Raw genomic sequence first — 23427 nt, 5'->3', positions numbered from 1 at the left:
ATTGTATATTAAATATTGATGTGATTATCCGGGTCCCACTGCGTGGAGGTTGCTGCGAATGGAGACCCATCTAAAACTAAAAATTGAATTAGATCTTAAGATAATCGTGAAAATAAAAATTACATTAAATCACAAACTAATCGCATAATTGTATATGAGACTCTTTTTCTTATTTTTATCAGTAATTTTACACTTCTATTACCATCTTTAATTTTAAAACGACCTATCTATCACACACATACAGAGACACAGTGTTTCCTAACATTATTAGGTTTTCTATTAAGTACCTACCTAATTCTGGGTTGGGATTTTAATTTGAGAATGACCAACCTAGCCATAGATCTCATTCATAAAATTAATTCACAAATATCTTACCTAACAGTAAAAATTAAATTTCAACTTCCTACCTGACTACAAATCTAATTTAACCAGTCTCTCAAACATTCAAAGATTTTCATAGATCCTATCTACATAAATATCTCAATATAATAAATCAAATTGGAGAGAAAATATTGCGTCTAAGTAGGGAATGAATATATCTTCCACAACTGAATACGTTGATTCTGAATATGTTGAATATGTTGATTGTACTATGAGAGAATATCTTCTTTCCATTGGTCCTGTAGAGGTTCCAGAAATAAACTTAAATTGAAATTAATTTCACCAAAACTTTAGATTTTTTGTCGTCTCTACTTACATAAAAATTACACGATTTCTGTGCAAATTCTACTTATTAGAAGTCTAAAAATTTCTTTTTATATACTTTTATCTACAACCAACTTGAACAATTTCTTTGTAAACTCTGAGCATCAGACATCTGAATGTTTGTTTATAGAATACTACCTAGATACAAATTTGAAAATTTACTATTCTATCTGCCTCGCAAGCTAAAGGTTTGTCGATAAATCCTACCTGTCTAAAAATCTAAAATTTTGTTTATGAACTCTACCCATCTAAGAATCTAAAAATTTGTTTATGGACTCTACCTATCTATTGCCACGCACGCCTTCTTCTCGAACATTCGGCGGAAGTACCGTTAGGATATTGATGGTTCATTAGGCACTTCGCTTCGGCGATATATATTGTTGCCGAGTGCCGCCACATCTTTATCTCCGGTTTTGAACTGTGCCGGTCGTGACATGCTCGTCACCTCTCTTCCGATTTTCTGCAAGTATTTCCCGAATACTACATGTCCTGCGAGCACCTGCGTCATCCGGAAGGACAGTGGAAGCCCTCCGCGATCCCTCCAAGCCTCCCAATTTGGCAGGACCGATCTAACGGTCCGGTGGCTACGGCCCGGTCTTCGGCGAGTAGGTCGGTGCGCCACCGCTCCCATACCTCTCGTCTAGCTTCTCCCCGAACGTCTCGGGCCGCCTGCCCGCGGGGGGAGTATCCCCGCCTGAGCTCAGGCTCCCCAAGCAAGAAACCTGCAACAAACTTATTAACTGGATTAGTACCTTGAAAGAATTTAACGCTGAAAACAAAACATATTATATATAAAAAGGAAATCAAATTATCAAAGCATTATTTTAGCTTCACAGCAATTTAAATTTGAATTTTGAATTTGAATTTTGAAACCCAAATTTGGATTTAAATTTGTATCAAATATAGAAAATTTGTTACGAATACTAAGATGAAGGATGTGACTAAAATCATATGCGTAACTTCTTTTCTTTTAAGTACCAACGATCTTAATGAGAAATAAAAATATAAATTTTATTATCAATAAAATGATAAATCCAAGTGCATCTACTAAGATTTTATAGAAAATGAACTATATCGTAAATGAATTTTGATATATGTATAGCAAATTCGAACATTTATAAAATTACTTGAATGTTAAAAAAATTGTATACAATACAATCAAAAGTACTATTAAAGAAGAATCAATTCAAGTAACGGACAATCACTGGTTTAAAATGTTTTAAAAACATTAATTTTAAAGTTAATATTATACAGAATGTTATCAATTAGATTATTTCACATGTTTGGATTCCCTAGAAAAGTTTCAAATTACACATATGTACATGTTACGAACGTTCGCGGAGAGACGCGATCGCGAGAAAAATGCGTCAGCGAGAGGCGTAAATTCTCGCTACGATTCTAATAATCGACGCCGTGAATTAGTCGTTCCTCTGTTTCGATTAAGATAACAGAGGTGGTTCAAATGAGTTTAACACTGAATTAACAGGGTTAATATGAACTTGTATATTTAACAATATTTAATATTAAAATGGGCACGTCACAAATGATTTAAGGATGAATACAATTAGTTTGTTACAATAATTCGATCCGACTTTATAATATTTATCGATGTATTTGTTAGACTAAGCGACTTTAATTTTATTCGTCAGAACCTCTATCAAAATGATATTGATTGCCCTTCGATCTTTTTCTTTGTCTTCTCTCGGAGAAGACCCCCACCACGCTCGGGTCACGCCGCCGTTCGCGCCTATAATCACGTATGCCATCTTCTTCGTGTAGGTGAAATAACAACAGACCGAAGGCGAATCGACGTTTCTAGAACTCGCTGCTTGATGACAACTATGCGCTTGTCGCTACATTGTATATATTTCGTCGGTCCTATAAGACGATCCGTCTGCGACACTATAGTACCACGAGCGACAGTTAGGAACACGGCCTATGGTAAGCCTCGTGGCGTAATAGTACATATATTTGAAATATTTCATTAAAAGTTTGTTTTTATTTTTCTTGAAATACGATACACCAAAAACTATTTAATAAAATCATTCATTAATTTGTTTCACGCTACTAACAATAACAAATAAATATATCATTTAGCAATACTTTCTGTAACAGACGCTCTGGTACTTTAAGGGAGTTGAAAAAGAAATCAGTCCGATTGCCAGAAAGGCCATTTACTCGACATAAACCTGGATAATAAACCGTGAGTGAGATATCTTTGCATTTCGCAACACTAATTTTATTTACCAAATTCAGTTATAAAATAGAGAACTCGCAAAGAAAATCGCGATGTGTGTTTTGTCATATTTGCAACACTATTTTATCATAAAAAAAAAGATAAAATGCCCGGAAGCAAACACAATAGTTTGATGAATTAGAATTATTTACGCAACATTAATAAATATTAATCTATTCATTCGTGTTTGAATATACGCAACACTAATGTTAAAGAGATCCAGTGCAATGGTTGGCGATGGACGTGTCACGACCGGCTCACTTTAAAATCGGAGATAAAGATGTGGCGGCACTCGGCGACAATGTATATCGCTGAAGTGCCTAATGAACCATCAACATCCCAACGGTCCTTCCACCGAAGGTTCTAGAAGAAAGAGCACGTGGCAACGGCCGCGGACGCCTAGCAAATGCATGGATGGTGGGGGTGTTGAGGGATGACAGAGGAAAGTGGTCGGATCCGATCGAGGGTCAAAGAATCATAAGAGCTTCAGTCTTAAAAAGGTCACGCTTAGAGCTCGGAGGTAGATTGTAAAACCAAGTGCTAGAAGAAAAATAAAGTTTCTTTTTTTTATTCTTTTTTGTTGTTCTTTTGTGTAATTTTACGTGACAGACGTGTCACAGATGAAATCCGACTAAACAAAACGATAAGATAGCGAAAATCCAAGCACCTTAGCATGAGTGACCATCGGGATAACATCCGGTCACTCTATCCGTTCTCAGAAGTATATGATAAATACGATTGAAGCCTTTTCCCACTCCCACAAATAAAAGAATTTAAATACTCCCCCTAAAATCATCCAAGTCAGTCTCGAACAGTCATGACTAAAGCTCGGAAGTGTATTGTAAACCAGAAAAAATAAAGTTTCTTTTTTTTCTTAAATTTCTTTTTATTTTACGTGACAAACGATCACATCTGCGATCAAGGTGCAGGAACACACTTCCACAACTTTAGTGGAAGAATTTGGGGCATTTCTTGTGCGCAACACTACTTCTAAACGCGATCATTAATTAACGCAACGCTACCAAGTAATAAGAACAATCGCGATGGGAAAATAACGAAACACTAGTTCGCAAAACTATAGGGTTAACTGAGGTATAAAAACTAATTTTCTATCTGGGAGTTCGTAACACTAAAGTAAATGCAATTCTATTTCAATGCAATACGCGAAAGGATTTGTACCTCGCAACTCTAATTCCTCAACTACTAATTCCTTCAACTCTAATTCTAATTCTAATGCGAAAACCGCAATTTGCCCCGTATTATGATGAAGCAATATGCGTCGGCTGAAAAAGAAGCTACAAACTGTAAAGCGAGCATAGTGACAAAGTAGTAACAAGACTTTCCATGCTCTGGATGATCCAGAGGATGGAGAACCATTAGTAGTTTGCTCTCTTGAATGGCAGTTTGCCGGGCCTCTTCGGCTCATAGTCTCTTCTTTCTTCGAGCGCGATGCCCGCTGAAACCTAAATTTAAGCTCCAGACTTTCTAATCGCAAACCAAAAAATAACTTATAAAGGTAAAATAAAAAGATAAATCGCGAATGCTATTCTCAGAGCACATGGACGACCAACGATCATAGCGACCGCTGTCCGTTCGCATGTGCGTGCTCGAGCAATAAACGTTCGTTTCGGAACCCACTCCGTACTTGCGACCACGACCGCGATATTCGAAAAACCGATAGGCGAAGCTCAAGACAAATGGTATGCTCCATTCGTGATGCCTGCTTCACCGTCAATTTTTCAAATCAAATATCTTGAAACAGGTTGGACAGGCGAAAATGCGCCTACCCGACGAGAGACTGTGCCAACCTACCCGACCCTACGTACTTATAGTTAACACTCATACCAGAAAATATTCTCACACATAACCCGAACGCAAAAGCCTACACTAAAGAGACGTCCCGGAACGCCTCCAGCACCCGAGTTTGACATACAACTTTCACACTCTAAAGTACGTACCATTTTCCTGAAATCGACTGACGATTGCTAGCGACCATTGCGTAAAAATATTCCGCATATTTCAACTTTAATTATCCAAATATATTTAAATTTCAATTGTAATGAAATACTCATAATCGTATATAATCACGTATATGTATATCATGTAAAGAAATAATTTGACTAGAATAGATCGTCGTATTTTAATCAATGTAATTATCATTGTAGTTTAATACTGAGATTAGTAATATTACTATTTATAAACTACTTATTAACCCCATTTATTAACACTGTTATTTTCAATGGTAATTGGATTTATATTTCCGAATCCATATCTATTTCAAGATTATAATAAATAGCAAAAGCGACACAATTCCACAGCCTAACCACATACACACATAGTGGAAAATATGTCGTGCACGATACGCTAACGCAACGTCAGTCGTTGAAAAAATTGTTAAGCTGGGCAATATAACGGGCTAATATTCTTTAATTTTGCAATCTAATTTCATTTCAAATTTTAACAATTCTATACTTTATTTTACTTTATTACTTTAATGAACAATTAAACCATTAAAATGAAGATAATTAATGAAGAATATACATATTTATTAAACATGAACTAAGATTCAATGCAAGTAATATTTATATCAATGAACAATAATGGACTCTAAATGAACTCTATTACTCGAAATATCCTCGGACAATATCTTTATCAAAACACATCTTTGAAAACACAAAGAAAAGTTTTGATTCTGAAACCAGTCTGTCGCGAAGTGTTTTCTTGCACGTGAAATTTGATAATATTTATCAGAACGGACAGACAAAATTAGACTTTCACATATACTTTCATATCCCATATCCCAAATTTTACTGAAATTATACTATTAAGAATACCGTGTATACTCAAATGATAAAACTGCTCCATACCATCGTAATCATAATTGAATTTTCATATTAACGAAATCTGAAGGTATCAGACTTCTTCACTACAAAATACTTAAACGAAGTCATTTCGTCGTTTATTTCAATACTCATATATATGCTCACATGGATACTTGGTCTTTATAAATATATAGTAATATTGAATATAATTTGATTTTATAAATAATTATAATTAATATATTGTGTAATTTTGAACCATATGCATATATATACTAGTTATATCTAATAGTACAATATATAATTATATTATTATCAACATTATATTACTTACACAAGATACTTTATATTGTAATATGTAAATATCACAATATTTATATATATTATATATATTATCATTAACATTTAAAAACGCGGTGTGCAAGAAAACCTATCCTGAACTAATAAATAAAATATAGACAAAAATTTTACTACTCACGGGTATAATAAATAGCCGCAGTCACTATGCTCGTCAAAAATTCTACGTATACAACCAATCACCCGTGTCGATTCGGACCTTTCATCCTTCGACATGATTGAGTGACCGGGGGAACAAAAACGCATGCGACTCACGATTAGATGTACAGAATGTTGTCCTCGATATTGTTCTGATCCAAGGGATTCGTCATCAAGTCGTCATCAAATTGGAATCGTCGAAATCGATACAAGAAAACTGTAACAAAGCATAGAATATTTTAATTTACTCGTAATGACGGTGTTAATTACTTTAAAAGATTGAAATAATAAAAGACTAATTTCTATTATATAAAAATCTTTAATAATAATATTAAATTTAAGAATGAAAAATTTACAAGTTGTCAAATTTTCAATCAAATTTAATTTTTTAAATTATTTAATTATTATTTAATTTAATTATTAAATGAAATATAAGGAATCGACTTAAATAAGATAAAAAATACATAGTTACTTACATCTTTGACTTTTGACTTTTGAAATACTACTAGGTCCTTTCCAGAGAACAGGAAGAAGGGGAAGAAGTGACATACCTTTAACAAAATATGAATCATTATAATTTGTTTTGAGACATGTGATGGTTGATCAAAAAATTTAACATAATAAAATATGAAACTCTATGAGGACTTAAAACGAAATTAAAAAGAAAAAGAAATTAAAATTATAATAAACTCTAATTAGAATTGAAATTGAAATTCTAATATAAAAATTTAAAACCAGATATTAGTTTTTAATTAATAACAATTACAGCGAAATACAAGGAATACAGTTAATAAAATACAAAGTGTGAAGATCCTTACATGCTTAAATTTAAAACATCGCTACATCCTTCCCAAAGAAGAAAAAAATGGAAGTTATGAAAAATCTGTAACAAAACATATTAAATATTATAATCTGTTCTTGGAAATGTACTTGTGATTGTTAGAAAACTTAAAACAATGAAAAATAAAACTCTATTCAAACTTGACATTTTAATAATAAGAATAATTGAAATTCTAATAAAGTTTAATTACCACATAAAAAGTGGAACTTTAACATAATAATGACTTAGAAATTGAGACTCTATCGATTTCTGAACGATATCAAACATTTTTATTATGTATTTCAGAAGCAAAATTTTAAGATTTTAGTTCGATAAATAAATTAAAATACAATGTACGACAATACTTACATTCTTGTGTTCCAGGAAAGGCTTTATACTCTTGCGAGACCTGCGACTCTACTACCAAAACGAATATTTAACAAAAAAAAAGAATAATAGACTAACGCGTCCGTTATGTCAACTGACAATCGGCGAACACACTGACTCTAATTTCGCATCTGATTATTATAATTGCATTTAATGAATGTTATTATGCTCTAATCAATATTAAATGTGATTTAACGCAGCAAACACTGATTCTACCGACCGCATTACGCGGACACAAAAATATTCTGAAAGAAAAACTTTATTAGAGGTAGGGGATAGGAAAAGGAAATTTCTGTCTTTTTTCTGTCGAGTGTTTGTTTACGAAAATACTGTTTTCTTAGAACTACGAATTAATTATTATTTATTTACCATAGGTAGAATCATATATCATATCAAGAGCACGAAAATATACATATAAATATTATACCAAGAATGCGAAAGAAAATATATCGTTAGTATATTTAAAATATTTTCAAAGTACTTTTTATTATTGACAAATATATATATGAATATTTCATAATAAGATTGATTTGTAAAAGTTATCCGCCAAATTGAATGTCCGCCATTATAACTTCAAATATTTTATGCATTACGTGACGTCGTTCTAATGCAACATGGCGCACTTTTTCTGACCGGTAAACAAAGCTGCGCAATACGAAAAAAACGCGATGTGCAGAAACTGCTCAAACTTGTCTGTGGTAACGTACTTTCTTGAATGTAATAAAAATTATTGAGAAAGATGAAATTAATAGTCAATATTGTATTACAGACAATTTACGAATAATGAAGCAAAATGAAAAAGTTATTTGAATTTTTTACTCAAATGAAACAGAATCGAGAGAATCTATGTTAAATTTATGTTAAACAATCTATTTAATTTCTTCAGAAATATAATTTAATACATTCGGAAGAAAAAAATAATTTCTTTTATTTTGAATTTTTCATCTTGGTGTTCTTAATAAACCGTGAATTCAGAATTTGTTATATTAGATATTAATTACGTTAATATCACGAAATATTTATAAGAAATGGAGTTAATCTAATAGTGCATAAATATTACCACATTTCGACGAAAAGTTATCAAATTTATCGTTAATCACCATGGCGTCCTTTTGACTTTCATCCCGTCGTTTCGAATTTCACGGCATCCCTCTAATACATCAAAGCTTCCCTCAGAATCAAATAATAGTAATCTGCACACAAGAAGAGCGAAATATTAAAACAAATGTATAAAAAGAATAAATTATTTGAAAATGAAACAATGATCGTGGTCAAATTGTGTTTCGAAAACTCATTGTACGAGCTACCGGCAACCAAAAAGACAGTCGGAGAAACAGAGGCAATTAAATAATAGATTACAACAAAGTATTTAAAAAAACGTACAGTTAAATGAAAGTAACAACAGTGTGAGTTTGAACGGTAGAAAAATGTCTACCAAAGTGCCAAAGCCACCTGTCGCGAAATGACACGGATGGATATACGTCTAATTCCTCTGATTGTCCACGCTAAACTGACAGCCCGCACCGCGATTTACCCAACGAGTTTGGGTTGGGAAGGAGTAGGGGGCTAGAGTAGTCGGCAATCCGTGTATACACGAGTAGAATTCGTCAAATTCCTGGAACAGTTACACTCAAGGATATGTTTTCAGTAATAGACATATTATGTTTCAAAACAAAAAACAATACAGTGAGATGAACGTAAAAGGTATGGAGAGTAAACACAAATGATTTAATATCATTTTGACGAATAAAAATGAATCTGAAACGAAGATATCTGCGCTTATACGTTGTCACTTGATTAAACAAAATTGAGTAATAGATAGAAAGTTGGAAAGATATAATTTTTTCAAACATAACGTGTAATAGAATATTATAAGATATTACTGGCAATGCCCTTAGGCGATTCTATTATCAAAGCACGCCTCTGGAAACGTAAAAGTAAATCTGATTATAAAATATTAAATTATAAAAACGTTACATAGCAAACACTGACTCTAAGACTGCATTGCATGCGGTCACAAAAAATTTCCGAAAGTAAAACTACATTAACAGAGAAGCATGGGGGAAGTAAGTGTTTTTCCAGAAAATACTGCTGTTTATAATTAAATTATTCGTCAATAAAAAAATATTATATTACGAAAATAGAATATATTTGAAATATTATTTGTGCTTTGTAACATATTTCCTGATATTGACAAGTATTTATAAAGATTTTAAATGTAATACAATCTATCTGAAAGAATCCTACTGCGGATGTTCGTTTCTTACTTATAAACGACATTTTTTTTTTAAATATTCGAAAACGCTTGTGATAGACCAAAATTCTATACGTAAACATATCCGAGGATAGAGCGATAACAGTGTGAAAGAGCCGTGATTGTTTATGAATCGAAACGTGTTTTCACGTGTCTGGTATTGTAGAGCTCTCGCGAAAACAAAAAGTTGTTGACAAAGATTTAGTGACGCTGCGATATTCTCGTCGAGAATTTACAATTCATATAATATATAAGATATTTCAATTTTTATTATAATTTCAATTGAGAATGTATTAATTATTTTATCGAATTGTTTAAAACACTATTTTGCAGTACAGAACATGTACTGCGAAGACGCATCGACATCTGGCAATCATCTTACTCGAAGAATAGGGTCTGCATATGGCGAGCTACGGGACAGAAACCGTTGGAATGTTTACTGTCGCGTGCCGTCACAAATATTTCTTTTAAGGAGAGCTATAGAATTACTCCATACCTTTGTTAGACAAAGCGTCCATCCCGTGACCGCGGCTACGTTCGGCGACTGGTTGTCGCCTCGAGCCCAAGCTCATTATCACAAATCTCGAACAAATACAATCGGATCGAATGACGACAATTGTTTAATTACGCCTATAATAGAATCTAGATTACGGTGTTAAGGGATTTTCCCGAAGTTCCAAAGGGAAGGCTCCGATGTCCTTTCATCTCCGACATATATATATATATATGATTGTCATATCATAAATGTGTATATCATAAATCAAACGTTACTAAACATTACTGTATGAAAAAGCATGGAATAGAATGCTAATTATTCTATTATTCATTTCTGCAATTAATCAATGAACTGTACAAAACAAAACCAAAGATTATAATAAACTTATATCGAACTTATGTTTCAAAAGTTTATGACACAAGCTACCGGAAATAAAAACGATCAAATAGTCTACCAATGGATGAAAACAGAAAAAGTCTCGCTCTTCGACAGTAGAATGGTGGTATCCCGCTAAAAGTGAGCCTAGCCGATTCTTGATTGGCTAAGGCGGCGAGGCTTCGTTTCTATGCAATGCGCGCGAGAAATTGAAATACCAAATGCCGTAAAAATTTTCTTACATTTTACGAACTGATGAACTGAACATTTTCAAACCAGATTACTATAAGAATTTGAACACTAAGGTGAACACGTATATATGCGTACATCAACAAACATGATTTCTTTAAGAAAATCTAGTATTTTAACAAATATTTTCAGAATGAACATATTGTTCATTATGATTTTAAAATGAGAATTTTAAGTACTATGTGAAGACAAATAATTACAGAATTACAAACTGCTGTTACAAGCGAAATATAAAAAATTGTATACTTATTCGTACTATGTAGCAGTGCATATACGTAATCTTTCTACTTACTATTCTATTAATAGTGATATAAAATAAAATTAAAATATAGTCCATCAAATGTATTATATCCACCATGAAATAAGATTATGATCACATAGATAATTTACAAAATTTTCTAACAAAGAGAGGTTATTGTATAATGCATTAAATCCATATACTAAGAGTAATCATTAGAAGGCGAAGGTAATCTAACCTAAGAACTATGCATTAAATTTGAAACATATGCGATGTATTGAAAGCTTTAAAAGTTTCTTCCAAACTTCAGATATTTAATCTAAATTAGAGATATATTAGCAAAACATGAAATGAAATATATATATTTGCGTTATAATTTTTAAACATATTCGTATTTTTAAACATCATTAATTTCTAAATAACTAAGAATATACTGCTTATTATTAAATAGTTACGAATTGTTTTTATTAGCGAAAAGCTATTAAGTGATGGTTGACAAGTATCGATATGCCACAAGTTGACGAAGTATACTAGTAATAATTTAACAAAGCAAATTCTTCACCGCGATCTTCAAGAGAAATTCCTTGGAATTGCAATTGTTGCAACGAACGCAGCTGCATTAATAACATGCGGCATAAGTACACTCTTTTATATACTAAGCTATTTGATTAATTCTAAGTATGTAAGAAATTTAAAAAGCTTTTAAAATCGTATATTTATCATTGTACTATTGATTTTCTTACCATTTTGAAATGTATAATTTTGAGAATAATTACTATATCTTCGTTCTTAAATAATGGAACAACTAGCGAAAAAAATGAAGAAAAGGCGAAGAAACGTTGCAGAATATTCATGACGTGCACGTGATTCATCTACATGTTTCAGTTTTGTTGAATATTTCACAATTAAACATTTTCTTTTCTCTTCTATCGTACTCTTGTATCTTGTGACGTGACTCTTTCTCGTGGAAGATAAGAACAAGACGAAATACGGTCTCTAGCATTTCGCAAACAAAAAAGGACGAAACTGTTTGCTTTTCTTCTGTTTTCTTCTTTTTAAATAGAGGTGAAAGTAAAAAAGACGTATATCTACAGAATTTATTCTATTTCCATTACACATTCTGTCGATTGATTATTTTCATCTGAATCAATTGACTTACTTAATAAATTCTTCTTGTTTACAGGCATAACTAATAGAAATTTGGATAGTCTAACATGGCTTATTTTCATTCTTTTTCTTAGCTCTAATACTTTGTTTAAATCTTTCTCACCAAACTTTATAAATTTAAAATTATTCACACACTGTAATTCATTATTCCAATTCATTAACATTTCACACTGAGTTGCATTTAAAATATCAGGAATTTCTGAAAAATAAAGGAGGGTTTTTATATCAGCATATATTGAAAATAAATTTGGCAGTAATTCTTTACCTATTCCACATGTATGATATTCTCCTAGTTCTCTCTACTTGGTTATTCTAATTATATGTTCCCTGCTGGCATGCTGTCTACTCCTGTTGCTACCTATAGATCTTTTAATAGTAATTTGTTCCATTTCTTCATCATTTCCTGCTACGTACCTTTGGATCAAACATAGAACTATAACTAATCACAATCTCTAATAACTAATAACTAATAACTTAACTTAATAACTAATGTACAATCTCTGTATCATCATGTACATACATCTTTGTTTTACCTCAGTTTCTAACAAACTTCCAGTTAACTCTGGAGTATAGGGACACACACCTGGAATCATACTGTTTCTGATCCACGATATTTTCTCTCCTATTGAATTCTGTTTTATCAATTTTTTTATCAAATTTTGTTTTGGGACATTTTTGCTTTCTGTCTATTTAATATTCTAAAACATAACACATTGTCCATTTCCTTCTTTAGTACACAAAAGTATTATATAATCATATAAAATAAATGAAATGTACATAACAAAATCACATAATTTAATAGTAATTCTATTTACTTTTTGGCTTTTTTCTTAATAGCGATAGACTTTCTGCTATTTGGATACATCATTTTCTTTGGCTTCAGGAACTCTTTTCTCATTGCAGTGGTCTATAAAAGACAACAACACATTCAAATAGTCTTTCTAAAATAATCTATTTTGTATACGTATAAATTATTAAAAATTAGTATAAATTAGTAAAAATATTACCATAGCTATGACTTATTGGGTTGGCAACTAAGTGATTGCGAATTTTGTTATTAGGTGGTAATGACAATTTCGATTATCCTAACCTTCAAAACTCCAATTCAGGCTATGCCTTTACTCAATGTATAATCGTGCGCAGGCGAATCCCTCTTTTCACGCAGGTCTTCTCCTCTCAACGTTCCTTTCCTGTACTTGTCTGGCTTGCATGATTTTCCTGCATAATCCCTGGAACCTCGTACAATTCTCCTCCTTCCTAGTCACCACCTCGATTAAATTCTCGGTTGACAGTGGTGTGCCAACGTAATTCTCCAATTCTGTTCTCTCGTATATCCAGTGGAATAATGCATGCTCCGCATCATCTTCTTCGGTATCACAGTTTGAACTTAGTTAAACTAGTTAAATTAAAAATTATTTATTGTTAGTACCGATAGACTTTTATTTATTTCAATCACTGTAAAATGCTATAAGACATTAAAATGTTAATAGTCTTTGAAAACATAGTTTCAGAAAAAAGTAGTTAGTATATTATTCATTAATGAATACGATAAAATATTTATATGTTAGGATTTTCAAGGTTACATGCATATGTCGACATGGTATTATTTATGGAATAGCGTAATTCATAATGATAGAATTTACAATTACTAACTGTTGCTTTCTTGGTAAAAGTGTTAGACGATGTGATAAGAAATATCTATAAAATATTAGAATACAAAGCATCAAATTATTATTCAAGGACTTTTTGAAATTAGGAAATATACACGCACATTGGAAAATAGAATGGAAAGGAAACTATACACTACACAACTAATATATGTATTTAAGCAATTACGAATTTTCAACTTATATTCAAATATTTATGTCAATCAATTATTTGCACGATTTCTAGAATAAATGTTTAGTTATTAATTGGAATGAATCTTCTAACTGAAAAATTTAAAAGCTTCGCGCAATAAAAACTTTGTAGCGGCACATGAGATAGAGGACAATTCAAATCATGTTGTTTTGCCTCGGAGTATCAACATCGTTAGGACATACATAATGTAGTAATAAATAAACTCCGGACAAAACAATGTCGCCGCTACGTGTAACCGTCAAGCGAAGATGAATTTGAATTTTCCGGTACTCCCTCGACTAGTATAAATAGACGACCATGTTCTCCAGAAGTCAGTCAGTCGTGCAAATCAATATCAGTTTATCAGACTCAGTCTAGAGCGATCTTATTAGCGATCTATACACAGTCTTTAGCGAATCAGTTTGTACCGAGCATCTTAGCGAACATTGTTTGTATCTGTTATTTTAAAATATATTTGACGGTTTTCAATACTAAGATATCTTGTCATTTAAATAAGAACTCAACCAACCATCCTCCACAAGTGGTGACACTGACGTGCGAAAAGTAATTTCAAAGTGAACGTGTTACAATCAGTATGACGAGTAAAAGCGGAGCCGACCGTGTGTCGATCGAGCAAGATCGAGTAGATGCGTTGAACACACCGCTCCGCGTAGCACCGTTCTAGCCTCACGACGTCGCGCTATGGTTCTTGATGCTAGAGTCACAATTCGAAGCTGCCTGGATTACTAGCGACAAGACGAAATTCCACGCTGCCGTTGTTACGTTCTATTTAATTGCCGTCGAGAAGGTAGAATTAACTGACGTTTAAGGGGGTATTCTGATCTAGAGGCATGAATTTCGGGCGATTTTTGAAGCTCTGTACAAGCGAAACAAAAAATATTTTTGCTATCCTTCTTTTTAGCATTTGTTTATTGATATTTCGAGATTACGTAAAAAATTCACTGAAAAAAAACTCAATATTTAAAAAGTTATGAGCTGGCAAAGTGGGTGCTGCCAAAAAAATGGGGTGTCGTGGCGTGCATGATATCAACCCCTCTGGTCATCCGAAATAAAAAATGCGAACGGATTCTTAATTAGTATGGATGCCGCTATCGTCTGAACCTTGGAAAAGTCAATACAACATTTTTTCACAAAATGGCGGCCGTTTGAAAAAAAATTTCTTATTTTGCACGTTTTTTTGACAATTTCGAACGTTTAAAAAATAGTAATATTAAAGATTTTGAGTTGAGCGTGGTCCGGACGATAGAGGAATATATAAGAAATATTCAGACCAAATTTAAAATAAATCGGTTCATTAGAACTTGAGTTATCGTGTACGCCAATTCGAAAAAAATAGTTTCGAGAAAAACGCGTTTAAAGTTTTGAGACAAGTTTACTCGGACAACGTCTGCCGTCTACTGTCCATTTGTTCCGGTCGGACCGGTGCAGATGCCGCGTCACAAAAATGGCTGTAACTAATAAAATAATTGAAATTTTGAAAAATCCTTTTAAGGGCATATTCTTGAATGTCTAAACTTTGGAAATATGAAAAAAAAAAAATTTTCGATTTTTTTCAAATTTCTAGACCAGAATACCCCCTTAATGTAACTGGCAATAAGTTCCACTTTCGGCTAATCTGCTATGTGCGGGAATACTGGCACGGGAGAGGATTAAAGTTGTTCAAAAGTGAATTTACAATATGTAATGATTTATTCAAATCTTACTCGATTTCGATATTGACAATTGACTGACAGACTGACGGATATAAAATTCTTCGGTTGACAAAATGATAATTCTTCGGTTGACAAAATGATGATTCTTCGGTTGACAAGATGATGATTCTTCGGTTGACAAAATGATAACTAACTCTTCGATAGACAATGGTAATTATTCAGTTGACGAGCTGTAATTAATTAATAATATTCGATAGACGAACGGTAATAATTATTATTACTGACTTCTCTGAGTTGCTACACTTATTTATATCTGTCGGAGATGAAAAAACGTCGGGGTCTTTCTTTTAAAAATGTTTGGGAAGATCCCCAACGTTTGTTCAACTGCCGACTTTGTTTACAATTTAAGTTGTCTTAATATCGTTATAAAAACATAATTAGGTAAATATAAAGACGTAGTTAGGTAAGTTCTCGCAAGATATAGCTTTTAGCGGCTTTAACTGCCTTTCACTTCAAATACTCTAAACACGGTTTCAAATAAACGTTTTAAATTACCTTGATTTGCAAGAAATTATCAATTTTATTTTCGTGCTACGGATCGTGCGGATCGCGGGACGTAACAGCCGTCACAAATATTATAACGCAGCATGTGCAGCTAGTCCGGGACATATTGTTCGACCTGCCGGAGACAGGGCGGTATGAACACCTTAAAAAGTAGCTGATAAGGAGACTGGCAGACTCGGACTCTATGAGAGTGTGGAAACGAAACCTACCACTACGACGAACACGAAACGACGTTTCACGGTGGCGGACGTTACCACGCCTATCATCGGCGTGGACTTCTTGAGCCACTATGGGTTACTGGTAGACTCTCGAAATCGACGCCACAGCGACAAGACCAGCAACCTATCGACAACACGATATACGGATATGACTGTGGCTCTATCGAGTCGACGTATCACCGACATCTCGTCGAATTTTCGGACGCGACTCGTCCACTCGTTCGGTAGAGACAAAATATGACATAGCGTGCTACATCATATCAAAAACCACGCCCGGCCCTTCCGTCTTCAGCGAACCTCGACGCCTCGCCTCTGATCGACGCAAGCAAGGTGAAGACGGGATTTGAGACAATGACTGAGCAAGGAGTGATGCGGCCATTGAAAAAATTCATGGGCATCGCCTCTGCACATCATGCTGAAGAAGGACGGAGGCCTACGACCCTGTGGCGACCGTGCGTTGAACGCTCGCACCGTGCCGACAGGTATCCACCGCCGAATATTGAAGATTTCGCGCAACATCTGCACGGGTTTGACAACAAGCGGCTGACGCTTTACCCCGCATCGAAACGACAAATCCGCAGCTCTCGCAACCGCACACGAAAAACGACGAGCGAAGTCGTACGACCATATGTACAACAAAGAAAAAACGTTATCACTGGAAAGGAGGTGATGTAGCGGCACATGAGCTTGAAATCTGATATTTATTATGCAATAATCTAATACTTCTATACAATTCTTTATTTGCAGCCAGTTTGTATTTTTTTTAATTTCGTTATTTAATAAAGCAATATTATGTGATATTTTGTGTAGGCAGAGACTTTTGATGGTCATTATGCGTATACGATGCTTATATTTGAAGTTAACGCCTTCTTTATTCTGAGTTGTATTATCTGAATTTTACCTACATATGCCTGTTATCTCATGACTTATTGTTAACGTCATATAATATTAATTATTATCATCTTAAATATTGTAGTATCGTAAATATAAAAATTATTTTATTAATAATAAATGGATTAAACAGAAAACAATGGTTATTTAACATGAACTAATCGTAACAAAGTATTATAGTTAATTAACAACTCTTGTCAACACGGATTCAACTCTCTCTCAACAACGCTAACAACACTATCTCGACAACGCAATCCACACTCTCTGGCTTCTCAACTCATACTACCGTTAATTCGTTTATATCCCTTAGCAACCCTTTGTCTTTTGTCTTAGCCTCATATCTTTTGTTTAAGCCCCATCATGCACATGCTCAGCAACCGCTTGTTTATAATTCGCACGACAACCCCCCCCCCCCAGGCCCCTCATCCACGATACTACAATATGTATTATACTATATTTTAGTACATATTAGATAATACAGTATTTTCTCTACAACTGATCGCCACTATGTTTCCCATAATTGATCGGTTGTTATCCCCAAAGGGCTAAATAGCGTAATCTGACCCGAATTCAATCATCCATGAAAAAATACTAATTATCTATGAGACAATAATAAAATCTTTTTATTTCTGAATTTTTTAAAATTAAAATTTTACTATCGTATTTATGAGAGTTTTCTGGCTAAAATGAGTCCAAACACAATGTAGTGTAAATCACATTTACACGTATTTATAACAGACGAAAGAAAATAAGTTAATATCACTAAATAAGCTAATATGCTTCAAATTATATCGCGTTTGGTCCTTGTTCTAATCAAAAAAAAAAACCAGGATTACATTGGTGAAAGTTTTATTCAATAAGGATAGAAAATAAAAAAGTTCCGTTGTTGCATTAACATCGTCCAACCGATGTGCTTCTTTTCATCCAGTCGACTCTCGGAACCCTTTCTCTTTCACTCGCGCTCCCTTTCTCTAAATTCGGCAAAATGTTGTATCCATTATATGACACAATCGAGTCCTGTACACGATATGTAATCCATCACCATGGAACCGTTTTCACTGCAGGCTAAACTGGTCCAGTCGCTTAAAAAATTGATTCTGTACACCACTGATGCCAAGTTCAAGTACCTCGAAGACCCATTTAGCCCTAGCTAGCACGAGATTACCTCGTGAGCAATTTTTTCAAGGCCTCACGAGGGCCTACCAGTAGACTTTTCCCTTTTCACATCTCTAGTAGTTTATCACTTTCCACATACTACGGAGCACCGTGAGCTCGAGTGTCTCTGAGTTATCTATACCTCGGCATCCTGCAAGTATAACTATAGCATTCGCGACTTTCAGAAGCGTGGTCGCGGCAGGTCTAAGGTCCAATATGAATACAACCGAATCTCGGTAACTCGAATCTCCAGGGAAGAGCTGAATTCTTCAAGTTACAGAGGCTTCGACTTATCAAAATCTCCGGGTAAAAGACGTTTAACAAAGGAAAATTCAACATATAGAAGTGTGGAGGATTGGTCTATTTCTGGTGAAGTAAAATAACGAAATCGAATTATTGCCGTCGTAATCCGTTATAATATATTTCCAAATAAATAATTAATTATTGACAATTTGGAAGTCCGCAGGTACAAATTCTAAGTCACGAAATAAATACCCGGTAAACATTCGGAGAAACTTAGTAGATCACCGCGATGCTTGTTTATGCGTCCGTATGCTTTAACTCTGTTCGATGAACTCTGTCTGTCGTGATTGCATCTGTTTATTTATATTGGTCGGGGGACAGCCGGAAAATTTGAACTCGACTGCGTTTGACGGTTGTATGTAGCGGCGACATTGTTTTGCTCGGAGTTCATTACTCCTTACAATACTTGTGATCTAACGGTCTTGCTACTCCGAAGCAAAACAACAACAGGATTTGAATTGTCCTGCTCGCGTGCCGCTACAGAAGCTTCATACGAAGGCACAATTACATTCACCTTTTCAGAAAGTACTAGTATTTCAAGCTTCTTCCTAGAACTCATTTTATTCAACCCACATACATGCAAAAGTTAAAGACGCGGGAGATGAAAAAATGATAGAAAAATGTGAAACATAATTTTTCAGTTTATAAATTAATTTCCAAATTTATTTCTCCCGAAAACAAAACATTTTGTGAAAAAATTTTATTCAACACTTTTTACTTATTTTCGCATTTATAATAACCTCCTGCTGATTATTTACTTATGCCCAATCATAGCCGATAATTAGCAATTAATTAAATAAACATAATAACAAATGCATTTAGATCTGATCCACATAGACGACGCGATATCGCATCGGGACATATGACCGTGGTAACGACCAATCATTTACAGTGAAGAACTATCTTTGAAGAGTGTAAAATGTCCCTAGGATATGGCGCGTAAATATCGCGCCAAATCAGTTGATCATGGCGTCAGGGGATATGAATAATACATACGTACTTGTTTAGCGCAGTATATTTTTGTATGAAAAGTTTGTAATTCTCTTGTTTTCAATGAATCGAGAAGGTCTTAAATATCGTATCTAACATTTGATCAACTAATTTTGCATCTAAATTTAGTCAACTTATTTTCATAAGCAGAAATGGATCAAGATAATTATTCAGTGACGTGTTCCGTTACAATCGAAAAGACTAACTCACAAGGTTCGATTTTGAGGAAAACAAATCATCGAACAGTAACTTTACGTTTAATCAGAAATAATCTTCGTGAAATTTTTATCGAAGTGCGTGCAGAAAAAGGAAGTTTACTGACGAAGTTATCGCTGAGATCTATATCTGTTTTCAATAAGTTTATGACTGAAGGTAAAGCTTCTATCAAGTTTAAAGAAGAAAATTGTACATTGTTTTTATCCAACGCACCGACATCGCAGTTAATTAATTTTTTGAAAACGTTATATATTAAAGTGTCAAGTCAGTCGGATCAAGTAATAAAAAATCCATTAAAGGAGAGACTACTTTCTAATAAGTTCGGTCACCATGAAGAAATTAGTCCTGTTACAAGTACTGAAATAAATAAAGCTAAAGAAAAGGCTATCGCTGTATCGCGTGCTACGATTACGACACCATCCCCTAGCACTGCTAAAAAAAGAAAACGGTCGGATGAAAGTGCACTGAAATCGTCTACTGCGAAAAAACTGTACGAAAATCCAACTGTAGGACAGATTACGGAAGAACAAAGTAAAGTTTTAAATGCGGTACTTAGTGGTAAAAATGTGTTTTTTACTGGCAGCGCAGGTACTGGAAAATCGTTTTTATTGAAAAAGATAATAGCAGCTCTTCCACCTGATGTCACGATGGCTACAGCGAGCACAGGAGTAGCGGCATGTCACATAGGTGGAATAACTTTGCATCAATTCGCAGGAATCGGACTAGGAACCGCGAATTTAGATAGATGCTTTCAAATGGCTTCTCGCAATTCTGCTGCTATTTCATGGAGAAAAACAAAACATTTGATTATAGATGAAATTTCTATGGTAGATGGAGACTATTTTGATAAGATTGAAGCTGTAGCTAGACATATTCGTAGAAACGAAAGACCATTTGGTGGAATACAATTGATATTGTGCGGGGATTTTTTTCAATTACCACCAGTTTCAAAAGAAAACAAAGCTAAGTTTTGTTTTCAAAGTAGCGCATGGAAAAAATGTGTACATTTTAATTATGAATTACAAACTGTTCATAGACAAACGGATCCTGAATTTATTAAGATTTTAAATAATATTAGGATAGGTAGAGTGACGGATGACACTGCAGAAAAACTTAAAGCAACAGCTAAACAGAAGATAGAAAGTAATGGCATTTTAGCAACCAGACTTTGTTCTCATGTTAATGAAGCTGAAGAAATTAATCAATTTCAACTGGATGAGTTGAAAGATGAATCAAAAACTTATATGGCCCAAGACTCCGATTCAGCAATGACTGCTACATTGAATCAGCAGTTGGCTGTTCCTGATAAATTAGTATTAAAAATAGGTGCTCAAGTAATGCTGTTAAAAAATATAAATGTTGCTAATGGTTTAGTGAATGGTGCAAGGGGGGTAGTTATTAAATTTGTAGAGAATATACCTGTAGTCCAGTTTAAATCTGGTGTTCAATATCATGCAAAGCTAGAAAAATGGAATTTGAAAACAAGTACTGGGAGTATTGTTCATAGGATACAAGTTCCATTAAAATTAGCATGGGCTTTTTCCATTCATAAAAGTCAAGGTTTAACTTTAGATTGTGTTGAAATGTGTCTTGCAAGAGTCTTTGATGCTGGCCAGTCATATGTAGCCCTTTCAAGGGCACAAAGTTTGCAATCTTTAAGAGTTTTAGATTTTAATAAACAACAAGTATGGGCTCATTCAGATGTTCTTTTGTTTTATAAAAAATTTAGGAGAAATATACAAGAAATGGAAATGATTCCTTTAGGAAAGAAGCAGAAGATATGATTCGGTTATTTAAGATATCCAGACAATTAGAAGAGTGTTATATTTTGCTTCTGATGGCAAATACAGCACACATAATTAGATGATAAAATTGTAAACAGAGACTTTACCAAATCCACATACAAAATTATGTATCTATTTAGTTCTATTAAAATTTTGTGTAAGAGGTAAGGTTGTAGAAGAGATAATAAAAAATTGTTTAGATAATTGAAATTATGGATCTATTAAAATTTGTCTATTATAATTATAATATGTATATTAATACAATAACGCACAGTTTCGTGAATTGATTTTTTGGATTAATGTATTTGTGGTTAAGACTGTTATGACCAAAATTTTGAAATAATTAGAAAACTGTTATATAATAATGTACATAAATTTTATTAGCATAAAAATTTTATTTTATAAAAATAAGCTAAGATTTATTTAAAAAATATGTAAACATTTCTTTTTATTCCCTTATCATAAGATTATAGAATTTATAGATAATTTTATTTTAAATGAAATTAATAAATTAAGCTGAGTTCAACAGAACGTCGAACGAGAGTTTACTCTATACACCAACAGATGGAGTTTAATAGAATTTTAATTTTTCGACTAACTTGTCCATTCTGATTATAGTTGAAGGTTGTAGTCAAAGTTTAATAATAAGTACGCGTGTATATAACCTGTAATACAGTACTAACATTCAGTTGTGAGAGAAATTCATACAATTACAAAGAAATTGTGCAACGTATTATAAGAAATACTCGTTCTTACGTTATATAGTTGGAGAAACAATGCCAAAATATTACTGTGATTATTGTGACACGTACCTAACGCATGATTCGCCGAGTGTACGGAAAACTCACTGTCAGGGCCGTAAACACAAGGATAATGTTAAATATTTCTATCAGAAATGGATGGAGGAACAAGCACAACACCTAATCGATGCAACAACGGCGGCATTCAAAGCTGGAAAAATCGCATCTAACCCTTTCGCAGCAAACAAAGGAGCAGCAATTCCACCACCTCCAAATCTTGGACCACGTCCTGGAGTACCACCTCAGGGTCCTCCAGGTATGATGCCACCTCCAGGGATGCATCCTGGTGGCCCTATGGGTCCAGGAGGCCCGATGATGATGGGGCCACATGGGCCAATGCCACCAATGATGGGTATGAGGCCACCTATGATGGGACCTATGGGGCCAATGGGGCCAATGATGGGTCCTATGGGACCTATGGGTCCAATGAGACCACCAATGAACGGACCACCACCACCTATGGGAGGACCTCCACCGATGAAGAAATAATAAAGAGAATATATATAATTCATACCATTATCTTAATTATACTAACATAAATGACTCATTAATCATATGCATATCTTACCAGTATAATACCAATATGTACATATTAACATAATGTACTAAAATGTAAATTTCATTCTATGATACAAGGTATTTTCAAGATGTTGAAATACAAAACAAATCATACATTTTTTTCTTAAGAGTAAAAATAAATTGAAAAAATTCAATACTTAGTGTTATTTTTATACTTAATATAATAACTGATCA

General features: G+C 33.7%; 2 protein-coding genes, 1 long non-coding RNA gene and 1 pseudogene across 4 annotated transcripts; 2 read left to right on the top strand and 2 right to left on the bottom strand.

Annotated features, from left to right (window-relative positions):
- Positions 1–6674: 6674 nt before the first annotated feature.
- Positions 6675–8996, bottom strand: LOC138178961 (uncharacterized). 2 transcript variants are annotated; one of them, XR_011172872.1, is made up of 5 exons: positions 8846–8996; positions 8563–8655; positions 7445–7495; positions 7074–7138; positions 6675–6806 (listed from the first exon to the last, which is right to left on the bottom strand). It is a non-coding gene; the product is annotated as an uncharacterized LOC138178961 (long non-coding RNA). The 2 variants fall into 2 exon arrangements; XR_011172873.1 differs by having other exon boundaries at positions 7445–7492.
- Positions 8997–12157: 3161 nt separating this feature from the next.
- LOC138178850 (translation machinery-associated protein 16 homolog) lies at positions 12158–13385 on the bottom strand (annotated as a pseudogene).
- A 6470-nt stretch (positions 13386–19855) lies between these two features.
- On the top strand, positions 19856–22257 carry Pif1 (Pif1 DNA helicase). The gene has a single exon (XM_069111274.1). The coding sequence runs from the start codon at positions 20027–20029 to the stop codon at positions 21872–21874; it is 1848 nt and encodes a 615-aa protein (XP_068967375.1). The 5' UTR covers positions 19856–20026; the 3' UTR covers positions 21875–22257.
- A 218-nt stretch (positions 22258–22475) lies between these two features.
- Positions 22476–23387, top strand: snRNP-U1-C (small ribonucleoprotein particle U1 subunit C). Its single transcript, XM_069110951.1, has one exon. The coding sequence runs from the start codon at positions 22651–22653 to the stop codon at positions 23161–23163; it is 513 nt and encodes a 170-aa protein (XP_068967052.1). The 5' UTR covers positions 22476–22650; the 3' UTR covers positions 23164–23387.
- Positions 23388–23427: the final 40 nt, after the last annotated feature.

This window comes from Bombus flavifrons, chromosome 4 (genome assembly GCF_040668555.2).
Source record: "Bombus flavifrons isolate JBK064 chromosome 4, iyBomFlav1_principal, whole genome shotgun sequence".
NCBI lineage: Eukaryota > Metazoa > Arthropoda > Insecta > Hymenoptera > Apidae > Bombus > Bombus flavifrons.
This window is presented reverse-complemented; position numbering and strand designations above follow the sequence as displayed.